The 21,184-nt window shown below is 45.0% G+C and overlaps 1 protein-coding gene across 3 annotated transcripts in view; it reads left to right on the forward strand.

The window, feature by feature from the left end:
• Positions 1-21,184, forward strand: part of GKAP1 (G kinase anchoring protein 1) — a 58,337-nt gene that overhangs the window by 16,486 nt on the left and 20,667 nt on the right. For 2 of the 3 annotated variants that reach the window (XM_088470108.1, XM_088470110.1), the window contains exons 5-10: positions 159-236; positions 8,726-8,849; positions 18,370-18,392; positions 18,501-18,653; positions 19,502-19,603; positions 19,709-19,772. In XM_088470108.1, the coding sequence (XP_088326234.1) occupies positions 159-236; positions 8,726-8,849; positions 18,370-18,392; positions 18,501-18,653; positions 19,502-19,603; positions 19,709-19,772 (544 nt within the window). The remainder of the gene's footprint in view (positions 1-158; positions 237-8,725; positions 8,850-18,369; positions 18,393-18,500; positions 18,654-19,501; positions 19,604-19,708; positions 19,773-21,184) is intronic. The other variant, XM_088470109.1, reaches the window with a different exon arrangement.

Genomic DNA, 21,184 nt, shown 5'->3' on the forward strand with positions numbered 1-21,184 from the left:
TCATATAAAATGAATATTTGCATTTAGTGGAGTTCTTGTGAATGATACTTACTTTTTGTTGAAGCCTGTGCACAAGCTTTCAATAAAACACTTCTGGAAAACAATCTATATATCATCTGTTCTTGTTTTAGAATGTTTTTAATGTCTCTCTGTTCTAGCTTACATCTGATTTGTACGAAGCAGACCTTGAAAAGGCCTTAATGCTGAGTAAACTAGAGTATGAGGAACTGAAAAAGGTACTTTTTTTTTTTTTTTTTTTTTTCACCTTTTTTGTTTAAAAAAAAAAAAAAAATCTAATATATTTAATGCGATTATTGCTTAGAAAATACTTGCAATTTTATGTGATTAAACACCTAAAGGAAGTAAAAAACGAAAAACACTACTCTATGGTCGGTTTTTCAGTGTGTATTTCCTGCTTAAAATTGCCTAAAATCTCCAATAGAGCATATAGTAACCATTAGTTACAAAAAAAAAGTAATCTGTAATGAGTAAGCAGCGATTCTGATATCAATTCAAATCCGCCGGGCATCGATAATGTGTTAGTGTCTAAAGTAACAGTATTTACTAAGCATCGGTGTTGACTGTCATTTAAATTCCGCCATCGATGCCCATCAGATTTTAAGCCCCCATCCCTCCATAAGGCTATCGCAAATACGACAAGAATTGACCATCAATCAGCAGTGCTCGTTAGTTTTTTCATAGGCAAAGAGAATGCGGGATGAATTTAGGAAAAAGCATCATATATGACAGAATATCAAGAGTCGCGTCTATTGGACATGTCTGCTTCTCCATTCGTCAAATTACAGACTATGCATATATTACATATATCTTGTGGATATCTGCCTTCACTATGGACTGAGGAGCAACAGTTGATAAAGCTATCATGGACAATATTGAAATCCCAGTTCTAACGCATGGGTAATGCGCATGGGTCATAGCTAGAAGCGTGCCTATGTCCCTTTTATTTACAGAATTGAAGGATGATGGTGTAGTGGTGTTTTAGTGGGTAATCCATGAGTTTGTTCAACACTTAACATCAGGACTTCAAAGTTCCATAAAAGCAGATATCCCTCCCGTCCTGCATATTAATATTATTGTAATATCATATAATATTACTGAATAGAGTTCGTAAATTACAGAACAGGTATATAATCTATTAATCTATCATTCTAAGGCTCAAACAATGTAATGCACCTTTTACACTTAAGTCCCGGGTCTGACCTGGGATTTGGAACATGGTCCTAAACTGGGTCAGACCCAGGACAGACCACTTTCACACTGTGGCGCCCACCTGGGTTATTCCGATGTGCAGTGGAACTCTTCTGCCAGTGCTTGGAGATGACCTCATTATGTTCTCCCCATGCTGTACACTGGACACAGGTCAGACGACCCGGGTTATCTGTTTACATTGCAGGGTTACACGGGTTTTTCTTGTGTTAAAACCTGCAAGCTACCCGGGTTGTATTGCCGGGTCACTGGACCCGGGAATCCAACCCTGGCCCATTTTACACTGAGCAGCAACCTGGGTTAACCCTGCAATAACCAGTATTTTTGCTGCGGTTTAAAAGGGGTATAAGTAAAGTAAGTGCTTAATTAAATTGTTCATGCATCTCATTGCCTAAGTATCTACAACACTGTATCTCGGTACTATAGACATGCCACTTTGGCTTTTTAACTAAATTACTATTTATTTTCGTTTAATTTCAAAACTGAGTTTTCCAGAGTGGATACCAGTTCCTCCATCTCCTCTCTCTGGTCTCTAAGTCATCTGGACATGCACCCAGAGACTCCAAACTTTTAAGATTACCCTTCTTTTCTCTCCAGTATGGTTTGATATAAAATCTGACATAAATTGTAGGAGCATTGAGGCGCAATGCATCAATAGGAATGCTTCAATCCTCCATGACTGAACCTTGCTGCACTTCAGTAGATGTTTTTTACCGATATACCGTCTTTGAAATGTAGAGTTGTCCACTGCATGTTAAATAATCTGAACAAACAATATAAACAAACTGTTATAAAATCATGTTTTTCTGTATCTTGTTTTATTTTGTACTATAAAATGTTCAGTGACGGAAGTTATATTTTGAGTAAATATTAATTGAGTCTGTGGACACCCCGTGTACTCACTTGAACATGCTCATGGTGCTCTTCAGAAACTTTGTGACCTTATAGAAATATAAGCAGTACTAGTTTACAACACTGACTTCTGATTGGCTCTAAATGTTCACTGCAGATTGACAATCTAATTCTATTTGTGCATGTGCAAATTGAAAGGTGGTATAGGTTCTTTAGGCAACAGGATACCACTTTTCAACACTTCCACAACTGCTAAATTGCAGCTTGCCTGAGCCAAATAGCTAGAGAATTGGGCAAAGATTGTGGACCACTGTTTTGCAGCATCCCTTACTGTAAAACAATTTCTCTTTTTAGTTATAATTACAAATTAGGATTTACTCTCTAACTTTAATTTCTACTTCAGGGTCCATAGGGTATCCACAGGATACCTTGGGGTATAGGCGATGGCGGCAGACATCCAGGCACCACAGAGTTAAATCTTCAGCCTCCCAGGATGCACTGGGGTCCCTCTCCTATACCCCGCCCCTGAGCCTCAGGCCACTCAGTTTTCGTAGGTGCCTGGCCGGACCAGTCGCACCGTACAGAGGGGGGTCTTTTTAAGGCCCCTGAATATTTCTTCGCAGCTGTGGCTGCACAACTAGAGTGCTCCAGCATAGGAGAGTCAGTATTGACGTCCATGCTGTCACTCCTACACCCCGCCGGTACCGATCCGGGGATGCTGGTAGGTAGCTGGGGTCACAGCTAGCGGTGATCCCCGGCTACCTGGACTGTGGCCGGATGCACGGGGAACAAGGTAAGCGGCGGGGTCCCGCGGTGGGCACCCGCCGGTAACACAGTCCTGTTTGGTCCCCAGGCAGGGGGCTCCCTGGGGACCGGCTGCGCGTGGGGCCAGGTACTGATCCTGCGCCTTCCACTAGACCACCAGGGACAGCGGGCCGCAGCATGTGCGATACAGCGCGGCGTCCCAGGGGCTGATAGCACGCCAGGGGAGAACGCCTTCCCTGTCTCACAGCCGGCGTCTCCCCCGCTGCACAGTGCCATTCCACAGCGGTCTGAGCGGGCTGTGTCAGCGCTCCTCCCCCGGGCCCTGCCTTCTCTCTGCTCCTCGGTGGCCATTTTCTCACTACATGTGCTGGGGATGGCAAACGCTGCTGGAAGCTGATACAGATGCCATTGCGGTCCGGGTCCCCCGCATACCTCTCCTTCAATTAAGGTCAGTGTATGCAGCACTGTTTCCTACCAGGCTCTGGTTTGTGTAGTTGATCGCAGTGCTTGTAATGCAGGATGTTATCTGTGCATTGTATGTGACTTAAATGCTAGCGCTGTTTGCCTGTACTTTCATTTCTGACTGTCAGCCTTTTCCTATCCCTGTTCTTCTGCTACAGCCCTTGCGGTGCGGTGTCGCAGGGTGTTTATTACCTCACAGTAAACGTGGTTTTTCTGTGTGGGAGGTCACATACGCTCCGTTCACACTCCTCATGTCGGAAAGTGAACGAGGATATCCTCTTCCAGCTATAATGTACTGATATCATGTGCAGTTAGCGGAGGGATATGTAGACGCTGAGGGTTTATGGAGGGCATGTTGTATTATATATCACGCCCCATTTCTGTCACTGTGCCTGCACAAAAAAGGGGACCGCCCTCGGCTGGCTAAGATGCTTACAGCCTTTGTGGGCAACGCCCCCTGCGTTTCCCATAGGGGTTATTGCAGCCTGTGGTGGTCTCATCATATGCAGGGGTCCCTGGACAGTTGATGGTACCCCAGTGTATCCTGTTTTTCGCCCCCCCAGGTCTCGCAGGAGCCTGTGTGGGTGAATTTATTGTCCAATTGGTATAGCACCTGATGGACGTTTTACAGGGGAGTCACCATTTCGGCCTTCTAAACGGCCTTTCGGGTCTCAGACGGGTAAAGACATGACGTCTGATGACAGTGACATTATTGACTTTTTCAGACACGAGCCCCTTAGTGCAAAGGAGGCGTAGTCTGGGTCTAAAGTCTATATACCTGGCCTTCTACGGGCAGTCCGTGCGGCTTTGGTTATTAATATCCCCCGTGGCTAAATCCAAATATGCCTTCTTTAAGGATAAGGGTGTTGCCACTGTAATTCCTCTATCTGGTCAGGTGGATCATTTAGAGGAGGCGTGGAAAATCCGGGTAAGCGGTTCCAGCCTCAAAAACGGTTGACCTTTTGCATACCCCTTTTGCGGATAATTAAATTTCCGAATGGGAGTTACCTTTACGGGTAGATTCTCATGTTACACGCCTAGTGAGGAGTGCTACGTTGCCCATGCCCTCCACGTCCTCTTTGAAGGAGGTTCCAGATTGCAAGGTGCAAATATATCTAAAATCCAATATTCCCTTGCTGGAGGGGCTTCCAGGCCGGCTATGGCCATGTGCTGGGGGGCCAGAGCCATGGAACACTGAGTAGGTAACTGGATCTCTGCACACTGACTCTCTAGCAGAGCAGGTGGATACTGGTAGATTCTTAGAGACTTTGCCACGTTCATAATGAGACGGTCTTACATATAGCCTACTCCTTTCCAGAATCTCCTCGGCAGCAGTAGCGGCTTGCCGCTCCCTGTGGTTGCGCTCTTGGAAAGCGGACGCAGATTCCATTTGGAATGCTTTGCCTTTTACGGGACAAGTCCTGTTTGGCCCTCGTCTGGACGCAATTGTGGCCCTGCAGGCAGCAGCTACGTCTGCGTGTCTGCCATCGGCTACAGTCCCATCAGGGTCTGGGACTTTGTCTTTTCGGCCCTGTGAGGCCAGGGTAAGTCTAAAATACAGCTTTCCAAGACAGTCAGTAGCCAGGAAATCTGCTCAGCCATAAGAACAGGCTTGGAGTACAAGACGTCCTACTCCCAAGTTGGACTATAAGCCTTCAGCCTCACGGGACGGGCCTCCTCTCGGGAGCCCCCAGAGTTGGAGGCCGGCTTCTCCAGTTCGCCCAGTGCTGGTGTCTGACCACCACGGACACTGGGGTAAGAGAAGTATTTTCTTGAAGGTATGTCCTTTCCTCCCGGTAAAAGCCTCCCAGTCCATTTTTCGTTACAGGTCTTCTGTCAATTCAGGACAAGGCCCTGTAATTTTTGAGGGTGTTACACTCTATGCTCCAGGCAGGAGTTATAGTACCTATTCCATTGCCCCAAAGGGGAACGAGGTATTACTCCATCCTCTTTCTGGTACAGACACCCAATGGGTCTTACCAGGACATTCTCAACCTTGAATCCTTCAACAAATTCTTAAGGGTTCCTCGGTTCGGGAGGGGGACCCTGCATTCCATCATTCAATGGAGCCTGGGAATTTTGTGGTGTCGTTGGATATATTCAGGGTGACTACCTGAATATCCCTCTTTTCTTAGCACACCAGTGTTTTCCTCAGGTTTGCAGTGGTCGATAAGCATTTCCAGTTTCTGGCATTGCTCCTTGGTCTGGCCTCCGCGCCTCACGGTTTACCAGGGTCATGGTAGTTATGGCAGCCCACCTGCGGATGCAGGGGGTCCGCTTGTTACCCTATCCGAGTGACCTCCTGTTGTTACCACGGTCTCCAGAGATACTTCAGTGCCATATGCAACGGACAATATCTGTGTTGCTACGTTAGGGCTGACTGATAAACTGGAAATGGTCCTCTCTGATTCTTCACAGAGGATGCTCCATATCCCAACATCTGAGGATCTTTATGATTGAGGAAAAGATCTCTGCATTACAGGCAAACGTACGCAGTTGCCTGCAGAGTCGCCGACTGTCTATTCACTTGGCAATGTGGTTCCTGGGTTCCAGGATGTCGCTGTTCGACATGGTGGAGAGTACCCAGCTTCACTCTAAAGAACTTGATCCTCTCCGGATGGGATGGGTTGCCCCATAGGATAAAGTCAATAGTGCTTTCCCCGGAGGTTTGTCTCTCTCTGGCCTGGTGGCTGCAGAAAGCTCACCTAAACAAGGGGCACCCCCTTTGGGATTGCGGACAGGGTCCTTCTGACGACGGACGCCAGTATCCGTGGCTGGGAAGCAGTGGCGGGTCCACACTTGTTCCAGGGCAGGTGGACACCAGTAGTTTTTGCGCTTCCCATAAACATCTGACAACTCTGAGCAGTATTCAGGGTTCTCCAGCATGCAGGGCAGGTCCTCCAAGGAAATACCGTGCAGGTACAGTCTGACAACGCCATCATGATGGCTTATGTAAACCACCTAGGAGGTTCCCGAAGTCAGGCGACACTAACAGTGGTGTCCCGAATTCTGGCTTGGGTGAAAGGCTATTCCCTGCCGTCATCGGCAGTGTTCATTCAGGAATCCTCAGATGGAAAGCAGGCTTTCTCAGCCGTCAAGACGTGCATTCAGGGAAATGTCCTCTTTATCAGGAGGTGTTCAATCTTCTGGTGAACAAGTGGAGCCTTTCAGAGATGAGACTCTTCTGATAGACGTAGGTAGGTCCAGTGGACCTTCCAAGTTGTGTACCTCGTCCCTCCGTTATCCCTTCTTCCTCCAGTAATAGCAAGAAGGAGGCACGCTCCTGCTGATAGCTCCAGCGTAGGCCAGATGGCACTATTACTCAGATCTTCGGAGCCTCTCAGTTAACACTCCGAAGCTGTTGCCTCTACGCCCGGACCTGTTGTCTCAGGATCCTGGCTGATACCCAGACCTGGGTTGTCTGTCCTTGACGGTGTGGCGGTGGAGACTGCCCTCTTAAGGTCTAGGAGTTTTTCCAGCTCTATAGTTAACAGGGGCTCTGCGAATGCTAAGAGCTCGGAAGTTTTTATCTGCAAGAATTTACCATTAGGTATGGTATACTTTCTTTCAGGTGTCGCCCTAGAGGCTAGGCTCCTCGGGTATTCCGGATATCCAGAGGTTGGCTTTCCTACAGGTGGGCTTAGATAACGGTCTTCGCCTTGCTTACCTCAAGGTGCAGGTTTCTGCCCTGTTAGTATGGTTTCAGTGTAGGATTGCTACTCTTCCTGATGTCCGCACCTTTGTGCAGGGTGTACGTTATATTCAGCATCCCTTTGTTCCACCTGTTGCTCCTTGGGATTTGGCTGTGGTCCTTAGGGCTCTCTGAGGACCGCCATTTGGTCCACTGGGCTCAGTGGATTTCAAATGGCTTACGGCTAGGACTGTATTCCTTCTGGCTCTTAATTTGGCCAGTAGGATCTCAGAATGGGAGGCTTTGTCATGTAGACCTCCCTTTTTCTCATCTTTCCTAGGAACAGGGCAGTGCTTGCCTTTACTTCCCCAGTCCTGTCTGCTGGTGAGGCCTATTTGGCTGTGGTACGGGCGCTAAGAATTTAAGTTGACCGTACCAGTCCATTTAGGAAATCAGACTCTCTGTTTTGTCCTTTCTGGTTTCCATAAAAAGGGTTGGCCTGCCACTACGCTAACTTTGGTAGGATGGATTCACAGGTCTTCCTGTTCCATCCTCTATTAAAGCTCTTCCACTAGGTCTGTGGGTCCTTCGTGGGCAGCTCGACGTGGCGCCTCAGCGGTGATTGGCAGCCACGTGGTCATCTGTCCATATTTTTGTAAGGTATTATGCTCTTGATACCTTCGCCTCTCAGGATGCTTCCTTTCGGCGGCGGATTCTCCTTACAGCACAGGAGCGTCCCCACCCTTAAAGGATACTGCTTTGGGACATCCCCAAGGTATCTTGTGGATACCCTATGGACCCTGAAGTAGAAAATATGAGATATGGTAAGAACTTACCTTGTTATCTCTATTTCTACGAAGTCCATAGGGTTCCACAGGACTCCCGCCCTGTCGCACCTGTACTGCAGATGGGCTTTGATCTGGTCACCGGTTTCTCCGTCTCCTTCTGGTGAGAATGTGATTCTTGTGTGTTCCAGACTGTCTTCTCTCTTTTTTTTGCTCCTGCTCCGGCCTATGGCTTGTTACGAAACTGAGTGGCCTGAGGCTCGGGGGCGGGGTATAGGAGAGGGACCCCAGTGCATCCTGGGAGGCTGAATATTTAACTCTGTGGTGCCTGGATGTCTGCCGCCATCGCCTATACCCCAAGGTATCCTGTGGAACCCTATGGACTTCGTAGAGATAACAAGGGTAAGTTCTTACCATATCTCATATTTTTAACTGTGTTTTAGTAAATATGTGAAATTACAAGAATTATGGCATTATCTTATTCAGGATTGTGGTTATGAAGTAAACTAAGGTTATAAGCACACACAATCTAGGTGCTCAGTATATCTTTTGTAGATGAATGTAGATATGTAAATATCAAATGGAATATATATATATATATATATATAGATAGATAGATAGATAGATATATAAATAATAATAATGAAAAAAGCCCAATATCAGCCAGCCAATTTATAGAAGAGATTGTGGATTATATCCTGTATATACAACGGATAGATAAAGAGAATTATAATAAGTAGCGCTTTGGGTGTTACTTGTCATTGTCTCGGGCTGTTTTTTGGATTTTTTTTGTTTGCCACCCCCTCTCCACATTTGGTTTTGGGAAATTACCCCCAGACAATTTGATCATTGGCAAAAGCAGTCCCCACAATTAGGAGCTGGTAACATAAAGAAAAAAACTCTGTTCATTGTTAAGTGGGCTGCAGGTAACCACCTTGGATTATAACCTTGTTATCCTCTGTTGTAGGAATACAAAGTAACTTTTTTGTTTTTGTTTTTTAAGGAAAATGACAGTGGAGGAAATGTCTCGCCTCAGTCAAAAAGAGTCAATAAAAAGGATAAACGAAAGAATCACCAAGGAAAGGATAAGCCTCTCACAGTGTCCTTAAAAGACTTTCAGACAGAAGGTGACCTTTCCATCATATGTATTCATATAACATAGTTTCTTCTTCAAGGTCCATAGGCTCCACAGGGAGACCTTGTGGTGTAGGTGATGGATCTGTAATGCGGGCACCACGCAGTTAAAAGCTTTCAGCTCCCAGGATGTACTGGTCCACTCTCTCTATACCAAGCCCCCGAGCCAAAGGCACCTCAGTTTCGTTGGTGACCGGCCGGAGTCTGTCACCATTGCGCAGGGCACTGCATAGGCAGCCCTTAAGCTTTTTATTTTATGATTTAATTTTACTTTTCCCTACGGGGAGCGCGCAGCAGACTGTCCGTGGGACATCTGCGCTGCTGCTCCATCACCCCTCCGGTGCCGCAACGCCAGTACAGAGTACAGAGCTGGGGATCTCGGCGGGCATCCCAGGGTCAGTGCTAGCCAAGGCCCTGTAAGAGGACCCAGACTGCAGCCGGGCGTAAGGGGACAGGAAAGAGTGGGTCATCGCTCACGGTGACCCGCGCGGTAGCAGTCATACCTTCGGTTTCAGGACAGACCGGAGGTGCTGAGTGTAGACGCAGGCTCTAGCCACCGCGATCCACTAGACCACCAGAGACAATTGGTGCGGGAACCAGCGTACCGGAGGTTAAATAATCAGCACGGTGGCCACTTTCTTCGTTGGTTCAGTCGCAGCTCTCTCAGGACAGCGTCTGGTCCGGTCCCCCTAGATACCTCTCCCTTGGGTCAACGTATGTAGTGCTATAGCCTACCAGACACTGAGTCTGTGTAGTGCCAATTTGCAGTGTGATTTCTGCATTGTATGTGACTTATGCTAGCGCTGTCTGTCTGTCTTTTTTGTTACTAACTGTCCATCTTATATCTATACCCTTTCTCTAATTCTACACTAATACAGGTGTAGTTAGGGTGATTCCTATACCTCACATATGCAAAAAAGTTATATTTGTGAGGTCTATCACATACTCTTGTGTGCTGCACTGTGTCATATTTAGGCAGTGGGCTCCTGCAGCTTACCCAAGCATCAGACAGGACCAGTGTATTGCTCTCCTACTAGTAGCCTATATACTCGTAGTTGCATTGTATCCAGTGCCTTATTGTATCTCATATTACTTTGCAGATATGTCTGACAAGGATAACGAGCACACTTGTGCACCCATTCTGCTATCTTGCAGATAATGTACTGCAGGTTTAAGTGAGGAGCCTTTGGTTCGGGATGGGTTATATGTGCAATGTTATAAGTCTCCATGCACCTCAAACTCCCCCAACACTGGTACAGGGGCCCCCTTGGGCTGCTTTTTCTCGGGTCCCGGCCTCCTTTGCGGGCCGCCTAGCTTTCCCTGCTATTTTTCCTCCTATGGGGTTACCTCAGCAGGGACTACCACAGATTATGCAGACTCCTATACCACTGCAGACTGTCATTCCCTCACTGGGACAGGTTATACCTTCACCATGGGTAGATGTTTTCTCTACTTCAGTGCAGAGCCTGGTGGCTTCTTCTACTGCCCTTCAGACCATGTTGCAGGGTGAGAAACTCCTAAAGCCAGCTAACCGTCCTGTGTTGTCATCTCAGTCCACACAGCTCTCAAGAGTCTGAGATGTCATCTGACGATGGAGAGATTGCTGATGCCTGAATCCCCTCAGCAAGAGGCAGAGACTAAGTCAACTATTAATATGCCTGCCTTGGTGCATGCTGTCAGGTCCATATTGGTAATAGAGGATGACGAGCCAGCCCCTTAATCCAAACACCCTCTGTTTAAACGGGTAAAGGTGACTTCGGCTGTATTCCCTCTATCAGACCAGCTAGTAAAACACATGGCTGCTGCCTGGCAGTCGCCTGGTAAGAGGTATCAACCTCAAGAGCGTTTGGCCTCATGTTACCCATTTCCTGAGGCTCACTGTAAGAAATGGGAATCACCCCCTGCAGTGGATTCCCACATTACATGTTTAATTAAAAGCGCTGCATTACCTATGCCTTCCATTTCGTCTTTCAAAGATCCTAAAGATAGGAAAGTGGAAACTTGCCTGAAATCATTATACTCTCTTTCAGGAGCTGTTGTCTGCCCATCCATGGCTATCTCATGGGTATCTAAAGCTATAGAGAGCTGGGCCGATGCACTTGAGGACTCCTTTCCCTCGGAAGCTCCTGAGAATAAGGTGTCATTGGTTGGCCACATTCGAGATGCGGCTGCATATATTGGTTTGGCAGTGCTGGATGCCAGTCTTTTGACCTCCAGAGTCTCAGCCGCAGCCGTGTCTGCTCGCCGTTCCCTGTGGCTGCGCTCTTGGAGGCTGGATGCTGATTCTAAGAGAGGCCTGGAGGCTTTACCATACAGTGGGGACATCTTGTTTGGTCCAGACTTGGACAAGATTGTTGACACATTGGCAGCATCGAAATCTGCGTTTCTGCCTTCAGCATCTGTTCCTTCAATGTCTCAAACCTCTTCCTTTCGGTCCTTACGTCCCCAAGGAAAACCCAAAGGGTAGTCTTTTCCTAGACAGTCAGCTGCCAAGAAGATGGCCAAGCCTAAGAAACAGGCCTGAAGCACAAGATGCCCTGCTTCCAAATCAGAGGATAGACCCTCAGCCTGATGGGGCGGGCTCCCTCTGGGGATTCCACAGTGGGAGGCCGACTTCTTCAGTTTGCCCAGTACTGGTGTCGAACCACCAAGGACGCTTCGGTAAGAGAAGTGGTCTATCACGGTTATGCCTTCTCATTCCTTCAAAGACCTCCCCACCAGTTTTTCTGCACAGGCCCTCCTTCGGACAAGAACAAGGCCTTACAGTTCCAGAAAGCCATACAGTCCTTGCTGCAAGCAGGGGTGATTGTGCCAGTCTCGCTATCCTAGTGAGGGACTGGTTATTGTACTCTTTTCTGGTGCAGAAGCCGAATCGGTCTCATTGACCTATCCTCAACCTCAAATCACTGAACAAATTCCTCAGGGTGCCCAGGTTCAGGATGGAAACTCTACGTTCCATCATACTGGCTATGGAACCTGGGGATTTTATGGTATAGCTGGATATTCAGGATGCATACCTACATGTTCCTATAACGCCCTCTCACCAGCGTTATCTCCGGTTTGCTATACTACAGCAACACTTCCAGTTTCGGGTGCTTCCCTTTGGCCTGTCCACAGCTCCAAGGGTGTTTACCAAAGTTATGGCTATTATGGCGGCCCATCTACGGAGTCAGGGTATCCGGCTACTACCATACCTGGATGAGCTCCTCCTATTAGCGGGTTCCCCAGAAGTGCTTCACCACCACCTGCAACTAACAATTGCTTTTCTACAGGTACACGGGTAGTTAATCAATTGGAAAAAGTCCTCCCTGATCCCCTCACAGAGAGTGGTTCATCTGGGAGCCCTTCTAGATTTTCAAGAGCAGAGAATCTTTTTGACTTCAGAGAAGATCTCTTGGTGTCCACATTCGACATGGTGACATATGCTCAGTTTCATTCCAGGCCTCTGCAGGGGCTGATCCTCTCCAGGTGGAACGGATTACCCTACCGGATCAAAGCTCAGACAATGGTGCTCTCTCCGGAAGTGCGTCTGTCTCTGTCTTGGTGGCTACTGACTTCTCATCTAACAAAGGGTTGCCCCTATTGGATCCCGGACCGGTCCGCACTCTTTTCAGGGCTGTTGGACAGCAGTTGAGGCAACACTTCCAATCAACATATTGGAACTTCAGGCTCTGTACAGGGCCCTCAAGCTGGCCAAGCACATACTTCACGAAAAACCTGTGCAGGTTCAGTCCAACAACGCCACCACCGTAGCTTACATCAATCATCAAGGAGGTACTCTAAGTCAAGAAGCAATGACAGAAGTGTCACTCATTCTGACATGAGTGTCACCTCCCGGCCATTTCGGCAGTGTTCATTCCGGGAGTTTTCAATTGGGAAGCGGACATCCACAGCCGTCACGACGTGCATCCAGGTGAATGGTCTCTTCACCAAGAGGTGTTTCAACTCCTGGTGGACAAATGGGGCCTCCCAGAGGTGGACCTCATGGCCTCCCGACACAATCACAAATTACCAGTGTACGGGTCCAGAACAAGAGATGCCAAAGCAACCTTGGTAGATGCTCTGTCAGTGAAGTGGACCTTCCAGTTTGCGTACCTGTTTCCTCAAGTCTCCCTTCTTCCTCGAGTTCTTCAGAAGTTCAAACAAGACTGAGGCACGGTCCTGCTGGTGGCTCCAGCTTGGATCTTCAGAGTCTCTCCATCGACACTACGTTCCTGTTGCCTCAACGTCCTGACCTATTGTCTCCGGATCCTTGCCTTTACCCAGACCTGTATCGTCTGTCATTGACGGCATGTCTCTTGAGACATCCCTCCTAAGGTCCAAAGGATTCTCTCCCTGTCATCAACACGATGCTTAGAGCGCGTAAGCTAGCTTCTGCTAGGATCTACCACAGAGTGTGGCACACATTTCCAATTGTGTCATCCAAGAAGTTAAGACCCTCAGGTGTTTCGGATTTCCAGACTTCTGGCCTTCCTTCAAGCTGGATTGGACCTCGGTCTCCGCCTGGCCACGTAGAAAGTGCATGTCTCTGCTCTGTCAGTATGGTTCCAACGTAGACTGGCTCTGCTACCGGATATCCACATCTTCCTCCAGGGTGTCCTCCGGATTCAACTCCCTTTTGTCCCCTAAGTGGCTTCTTGGGATTTGGCAGTAGTTCTTCAGGCCATCCACGGTCCTCCATTTGAACCACTAGATTTGGTGGAACTTAAGTTAACAGCTAAGACTTTTTTTTTTTTTTCCTTCTGGCGATTGCATCCACCAGGAGAGTGTCAGAGTTGGGGGCGCTCTCCTGTCGCTCCCCTTTTCAGATATTTCACCAGGACAGGGCTGTGCTTCAGACTTGCCCGGGGTTCCTTCCTAAAGTTGTTTCTAGTTTCCATATTAATGAAGAAATTATAGTCCCGGCCTTTCAATCACCGAACCTCTTGACAGGTGAGGCCTCTTTGGATGTCGTCCGCACCCTCAGGATTTATGTGGACTGTACCAATTCCTACCAAAAATCAGACTCCTTGTTTGTGCTCTATGGATTTCACAAGAGAGGATGGCCAGCCAATAAACAAACATTGGCTAGATGGCTTTGTTTGACTATATCGGAGGCCTACATGTAGGCAGGCCTTCCTTTTACGGCTTCTGTTAATGCTCATTCCACTCGGTCTGTGGGTCCCTCATGGGCAGCTCGCAGTGGCGCCTCGGCTGTTCATCTGTGTAAGGCGGCCACGTGGTCTTCTGTCCAGACCTTTCTTTGATACGTTCGCCTCTCAGGATGCTTCCTTTGGGCACCGGATTCTCCTCTCAGCGCAGGAGCATCCCCACCCTTAAAATGACTGCTTTAGGACATCCCCAAGGTCTCCCTGTGGAGCCTACGGACCCTGAATAAGAAAATGAGTTATGGTAAGAACTTACATTTGTTAACTCTTTCTTCGAAGTCCATAGGGTCCACAGGGCACCGGCCCTGACGCACCTGGCTTCATATGGGCTATGTTGCTGGTCACCTGTTTTCCTCTCCTTTGTGAGACTGTCATTCTTGAGTGTAGCAGTCTTCCTTCTCTCTTATCCTCCTCCGGCCTTTGGCTTATTATGAACTGAGATGCCTCGGGGGCGGGGTATAGGGAGAGTGGACCAGTGCATCTTGGGAGCTGACTGCATGGTGCCCGGATTCTAGATCCATCACCTACACCCCAAGGTTTCCCTGTGGACTCTATGGACTTTGAAGAAAGAGAGTTAACAATGTTACGTTCTTATAATAACTCTCATTGTTACTGGTAATATTATGGAAAGTTAGTGTTGGGATTGTAGAACTACAGTGTGAGCCTTACAACAGAAGAGATTAGAAGGAGCGTCTACATTCCTTGGGTGTGACCTGACCAAGATAAGCAAACTACCGAAAAAATCTGCCTTCATGCTTTGTGTCTGTTGTATTGCAACTCTAACAATATACAGGTTGAGTCTCCCATATCCAAAATGCTTGGGACCAGGGGTATTTTGGATAACGGAATATTCCGTATTTTGGAATATTTGCATTTCATAATGAAATATCTTGGGAATAGGACCCCAATATACACACAGAATGCATTTATGTGTTATATATACCTTATACATACAGCCTGCAGGTCATTTTATACAATATTTTCAATAATTTTGTGGTTTAAGCAAAGTTTGTGTACATACATGAAATTCATTTATGTTTCATATACACCTTATACACACAGCCTGAAGGTTATTTTATACTGTATTTTTAATAATTTGTCCCTTAGACAAAGGTTGTGTACATTGAACCATCAAAAATCAAAGGTTTCATTATCTCAGTCATGCCAAAATTATTCCGTATTTCGGAATATTCCGTATTTCGGAATATTTGGATATGGGAGACTCAACCTGTACAACATTAACATGTATACTATGTGTTACCAAGGTAGTGGTAATCATTATTATAGCCTTTTATCCACTTGACCTGTGCATCTAATCTAGCATAATAAAAATGTTAATGTTCCCTTGATTTAGGTGTGAAACATCCCTCTTTAAAGAGAAACCTGTCTCTCTAACATTTTTTATTTAACTGCTTAATACCATGTGTACTTTATAAATCCATGTCTAATACAGTGTGCTCTTCATGCATTATGTTTTTGTCAGCTGCTACCTCCAGACCTCAACTGTAAGCAAATCAGTGTTTTGTTTTTTGTTTTTCACCCACTACCTATTTTTACATTTTCTGAAGTATGAGTGTTAATTGTTACATAGACAGTGTAGGAATAATTTTTGCGCAAATTAACAAACCAAAACTTTTGCACTACATTAAATTAGCAGCACAAAAGGTTTTTTTTCACTTGATTCCAAAATATTCCTCACGTTTCATTATCTCTGCATCAGCTCTGTTTAAACAGTTCCAACTCTTTTAAAACTATTACGTTAAATATTTGTAGGTTAAAAAAATAATACAGGAACATGCAGCCTGCCCCCTTCACTCTACCAACTCCTGACACATTTAAAACTCATGGCCTGATTCAGAGATGGACTGAATTGCAGAGCTGCACACAAGCCGCTTTGCAATTTCATCCATCTTAATGCAAATGCAGAAGGAGGTTCAGACACCACTTTGCTGCATTTGTGAGCACCATCTCAGCCCGTGATGGTTGCTCCTTTGGTCAGGCTGCAGGAGCTGAAGATTCCCGCAACCTGACTGGATGCTGGTCACTTCAGAGGCCAGGAATCTGAGACCGTTGACACAGACTCTGGTCTTGTCCTGACGACACTCCCCTGTTTCCGGGAACGGTGACCAGCCACACCTCCCCAAAAGCTGCAGCAAGTCAATCGTGCTGAGGATTGCGGGCGTAATCGTAGGACCCGTTCTGCACATGTGCAGGACAGGTCCTACTCAGGTGGAGACCACTAACTATCGGAGATGTATGTTCATCATCGGATGAACGTGCATCTCTGCATAAGGCCCTCAGTCCGAATTCTAGCCAGCTAGGACTAACTCTCACTATAACAGGAAAACACTGAAGAACTCATTCAGACCCGCTCGCAAGCTGGTCGATGTTTGGCTGTACACATGCGCAGCGGCTGCACTGCGCATGCGCAAGCCCCGGAGCAAAAGAGAAATTCTCTCGCTCCGGGGCTCACTACAAAAGGGGCGGCTGTTGATGTTGATCGACAGCTTGCCCCATTTTGTAGGCGTGGCGGGGGGGGTGGTTTCACAAACTGAGGCGTTCCCAAGCGAACGCTTTACATTTGTGGGTGGCCTCACTGACATCACCAGTGATGTCAGTGAGAGAGCTTCCGGCTCTATTAGAGCCGAAAGCTCTATGGGCCTTGCGGCAGCCGAGACCCTACCTCAAGGGTCTCGTCGCAAGCACAGATGGTCTCGACCATCGCTACCATCAACTTGGTCACTCGCTAAGGCTGTGGGTGGTAACCCACAGCCTCGCGAACGGCCAGGAGGCTGGAACATTTTTTACATGCGGCCGCCCTCATTCAGAGCGAGCACTCGCATTTTGCGAGCGGCTCTGAATGAAGTCCTGAGTGTGGTGTCCCCATCATAGTAAGAACCAGCACTCCAGCTGGTAATATTTGGTGCTTGTTTATAATAGAAGCACCAACCTTGCACTAATTGGTTTTACTATGACAAGATCCCATGCTGTGGTTACCTGTTATAGTGAGAATCATCCATGGTTGGTTGTGGACTATGCAGGGGAGGAGGGGGTCCATATAACCTGTTTATTATATGTATTTATTTTAGCTTTAACATAACTAGTTTATGGATTTGTTTAATTGTGCTATTCGGCTTTAGTAATTGAACTGGAGCTACGCCTCTAAGCTTTTAATATGTTAAATTCCATGCTAACTTGATACCCCCTTTGACCATTGCACCGCACATCCTTTAACACACAGGTACCTGGCCTTCTACAGGTCTCTTTATTAGTAAAGCTAACCTTGCAGTGAGCATCGTGGTCTAATTGTGCGACTGGAAAAACTGTCACCACTTCTACAGTGTTGTCTGGAATTAGCAGGCCACAATACACAGGAGTAATCCCATTTTTTGTGAAAGCAGAATACACAGGAGTAATCCCATTTTTTTATTTTTCATTTATTTAAACAAGGCGAAGTGTAATAGAGAGGAAAAAAAAGTTGAGTTTACAACAGACTAGACCAGAAGTTCCCAAACAGAGTCCTCAAGGCAAGCCAACAGTTAAGGTTTTAGAGATATCCATGGTTGAGCACAGGTGATTTAAATAAAATTGACTGAGGTACAAATTAAGTCACATGTGGTCAAGCATGGATATCCTTAAAACATGAACTGTTAGGGTGCCTTGAGGACCGAGTTTGGGAACCTCTGGGCTAGACCTTTGTGAATTTCTACTCCCCACCATCTATGAATTGGGTGTTGATGGTTTTTTAATCTTGGTTTGTATTGGTTGTAATGTTTTGTCTTTTTTTTTTTTCTGCATTTTGTTTTGCAGAAAGAAATTGTTTTGTGGAGTTTTTTCCTCTTCAAAAATCTTCACTTCACACAGATTCTCTCTCCCAAATTATATAATTTTTAGTCACAGCCAATCAAACTTCTTGCAGATTGTTGCATTCTGTGGGATGTAGCTCTGTCTATTGATGGATTTAAAAAAAAATAGAGGTTGTTTGATAAATTGAATTTTACAAATTTTGATATTTGATTAGAAAATAATTTAAATATTACTAACTTATTTGACTACGATTTGTGATCTCTTCATAGACAAATTTTTACAAGTAATATTTGCTTAGTGTTAATAATAATACCAGTGTCACTAGCTAAACAAATGCCTTTTACGGTCAGTGTGGTTCTTGACACGTATCTGTTTAATGACTGGTGTGGGTGACTGTAGTGGACCAGTCAGTGTTTGACAAACCTCTATCACTATGATTAGAGATCCGTCCATATACGTTGACAACAATTGCGAAGGTCTAATAAGATATTATTAAATAAAGTTGCCTAGACATTTTTGCAGGTAATTTTAAAACACTTTTTTTGTTTATTATTTTCAGAACAGCATGCTAAAAAAACAGAGGTGAGTACAAAATGTTAATAAACTGCTGTTTATGTAATGTTAAAATGATGATGAGCAAATGAAAAATTGTTTTATTGTGCTTACTAGAAAAACATATTTTCTGTGCAGGATGTAAAGTCCCCTCCAATGTTACCACATGACCGCGGATTTTTCAATAAACTTGAAGATGATGTGACCAAAATAATTCTAAAAGAAAAGAGAAAAGACCAAACCCCATATCCTGATGTAATGGAAAGTTTTGCATCATCTGATCACAGTTTGGTATGTTGGATGAGCTGCTCCCAATGTATGAATATATATGTATCATACCATAGGTGGCACAGATACATAATAGTGCAGGGAAAAATGCGTCCTGCTTTATCCATTTCATATATGCTAACAACAATCGAAAATGTTTTATTCTGTTTACTCTATTACGATTCAGTCCATATATGGGCCATTAGCAAGACTACTACAGACTTAAGGCCCCCATACACTGGGCGATTTGTATCAGATCTGATGGCACATACAATTTCCCTTGAAAATTCTACCTTTGACATTCTGTCCGATTTGTGTTAAAAAAAAAAAAAAAAAAAAAAAAGGTACGATTGGACAAAGGACCATATGATCCGATGTATCGTAAATGATTGCAAATCGTTTACGATGCATCGTGTGTATTTGCCACATATGATATATCTGCTGGAATGTCAATAGTCTGTCACAAAATGGAGGAGGGGAGTGTCCCAGGACATTGTACATCGCATCGTACTGCACCAAAAGTGGGTACGATGTGTGTCAAATCATACACGATAGGTCGCAATCTTTCTCCAAAACCATCTGATCAACGATGCAACACGCCGGGGCGGCGCATCGTGTATGAAAACACTACTTTTTACACAATTGGTTGTTACGATCAGTCGAAAACGGCCATATCGTGTAAAAAACAAAAATCGCCCCGTGTATGGGGGCCTTAAAACTTATTCGTTTAAACAATCTCAAAACACTAATTAAATAACTCTATTTCTCTCCTCATGTCCAAACTCACATTATACCAAATACATACTGAATAATAAGTGCTAAACAAACTTTTCAGAAAAAGTCACTCCACTTCTATTTGTTTTGCTACCCAGGAACCTGTCCTGAAAGATGGCAGAACAGAATTGCTCAAACTGGAAATAGAGAAGAAAGACACAGAGATACAACATCTGAAAAGTATAATTTCTCAGTGGGAGGTGCAGTATATCATATTTTATTACACTCACACATACCCACACACACGTTTGTTGCAATTTTATATTAATATGTGGCTATCTTTTTTTATACTGTCCCCAAAAAAGGCAAAATACAAGGAAGTTAAAGCACGAAATGCTCAAGTTTTAAAAATGCTGCAAGAAGGCGAAAGTAAGTTCGATTTCCAATGAATACAGTGTTTTTGTGCTTACCATGTTTAAATATTAACTTTTTAAGTTGTGAGATGACCTGACCTCATCAGTAACTGTTGAAGTCACGTGGTCACCTTTTTGTGTAAAAATAAAATCCCATAAACCATGGCACTTCGAAAGATAGGGTACCCTTATTCAAGTGTGGTGCCCCCATAACAGCTATTCTCTGTGATCTTTACACTACAGAGAAATCATGGAATCCTGTGATGGGGAAATTTAGTGACACCCACTTATTAAATTAGTGTTTGTGTGTTTTGGGGGGTAGGTCATTTTTTAGTTTGAGTATAATGCCCCATATATAAGCCCCAAAGACAGCCCGCTGGCTGCACTTAACAGGGATTTATTTTTCGGGTGTGATCAGCTACAAAAAAAAAAAAATCCCTGAAAAGTAGCATGTTAGCATGTGAAAGGGATCCACTCTAGACCTATGTGTTAACACCTGTTAACATGTTAATTTAACGGGTGTTAAAAAGGGTCTTGAGTGGAAAAAGGGGCTAATAGCACCAGGCAATAAAGCCTGAGGCTATCACCCTTTTTCACACCCGTTAAATTAATTGGTCTAATTGAATTCCTTGCTAAAACTGTACTGACCACTTAACTGGCTAATCATTTTTTCCCCAAAAATGCTCAAAAATTGTTGGGTTTTTATGATTGGATTAGGTCAAGATCATCTATTTATAACGTATCCAACACAAATTTTGTTAAAACATTTTTACATTTATTTATTTTTAAACACAACATTTATTATTTTGTGTTCTATTACTGTCATCGATATATATCGGACTATCAGTGATCGTACCATCGCAACTTTGCATTTCCTCAGCAGCTGCTCCTCTGAGTAGCCGACACTAGGGAAGGGTGTAGGCATGTAAAAGGGCCTTCATCCATTGACGGCTGCTGGAGTATTATCTTCTGGCAGCTGCCCACTGGGCGTTTCTGACTGATCGCATTGTTTGCGACCATGTCGGGTAACTTATAGCCTGGTATGGTCGCAAAATTATTTGACTATGGCAGGCTATCAAATGAAAACTGGGACATCTCATTTACTGTGTTATTTTATATAGTTTAAAAATGGTAGGCATTGTTGGGCTACTATATTGTTCCTACACTACTAAACATTTGAAATGATCAAAAAATAAATTATAAAAAATGCATTATGTGCAGATTTATTATCTAGTGCAGATTGTGTATCTACTTTTATGAAAATCTTCAGTATAGAATCCTGTTTTTTGTAATGTTAGAAAGGTGGATTGATGCCAAAGCAAGAACTACAACTTATTTATTTGTGGTGTTTATTAAAAAACACATTTTGTTTTTTTTCCACTTTCTTGAAAAGACAAAAAAAAAAAACAACTTCCTCCTTCATCCACT

This window comes from Taudactylus pleione, unplaced genomic scaffold, assembly GCF_031769625.1.
Source record: "Taudactylus pleione unplaced genomic scaffold, aTauple2 ptg000095l, whole genome shotgun sequence".
In the NCBI taxonomy this organism is placed as follows: Eukaryota; Metazoa; Chordata; class Amphibia; order Anura; family Myobatrachidae; genus Taudactylus; species Taudactylus pleione.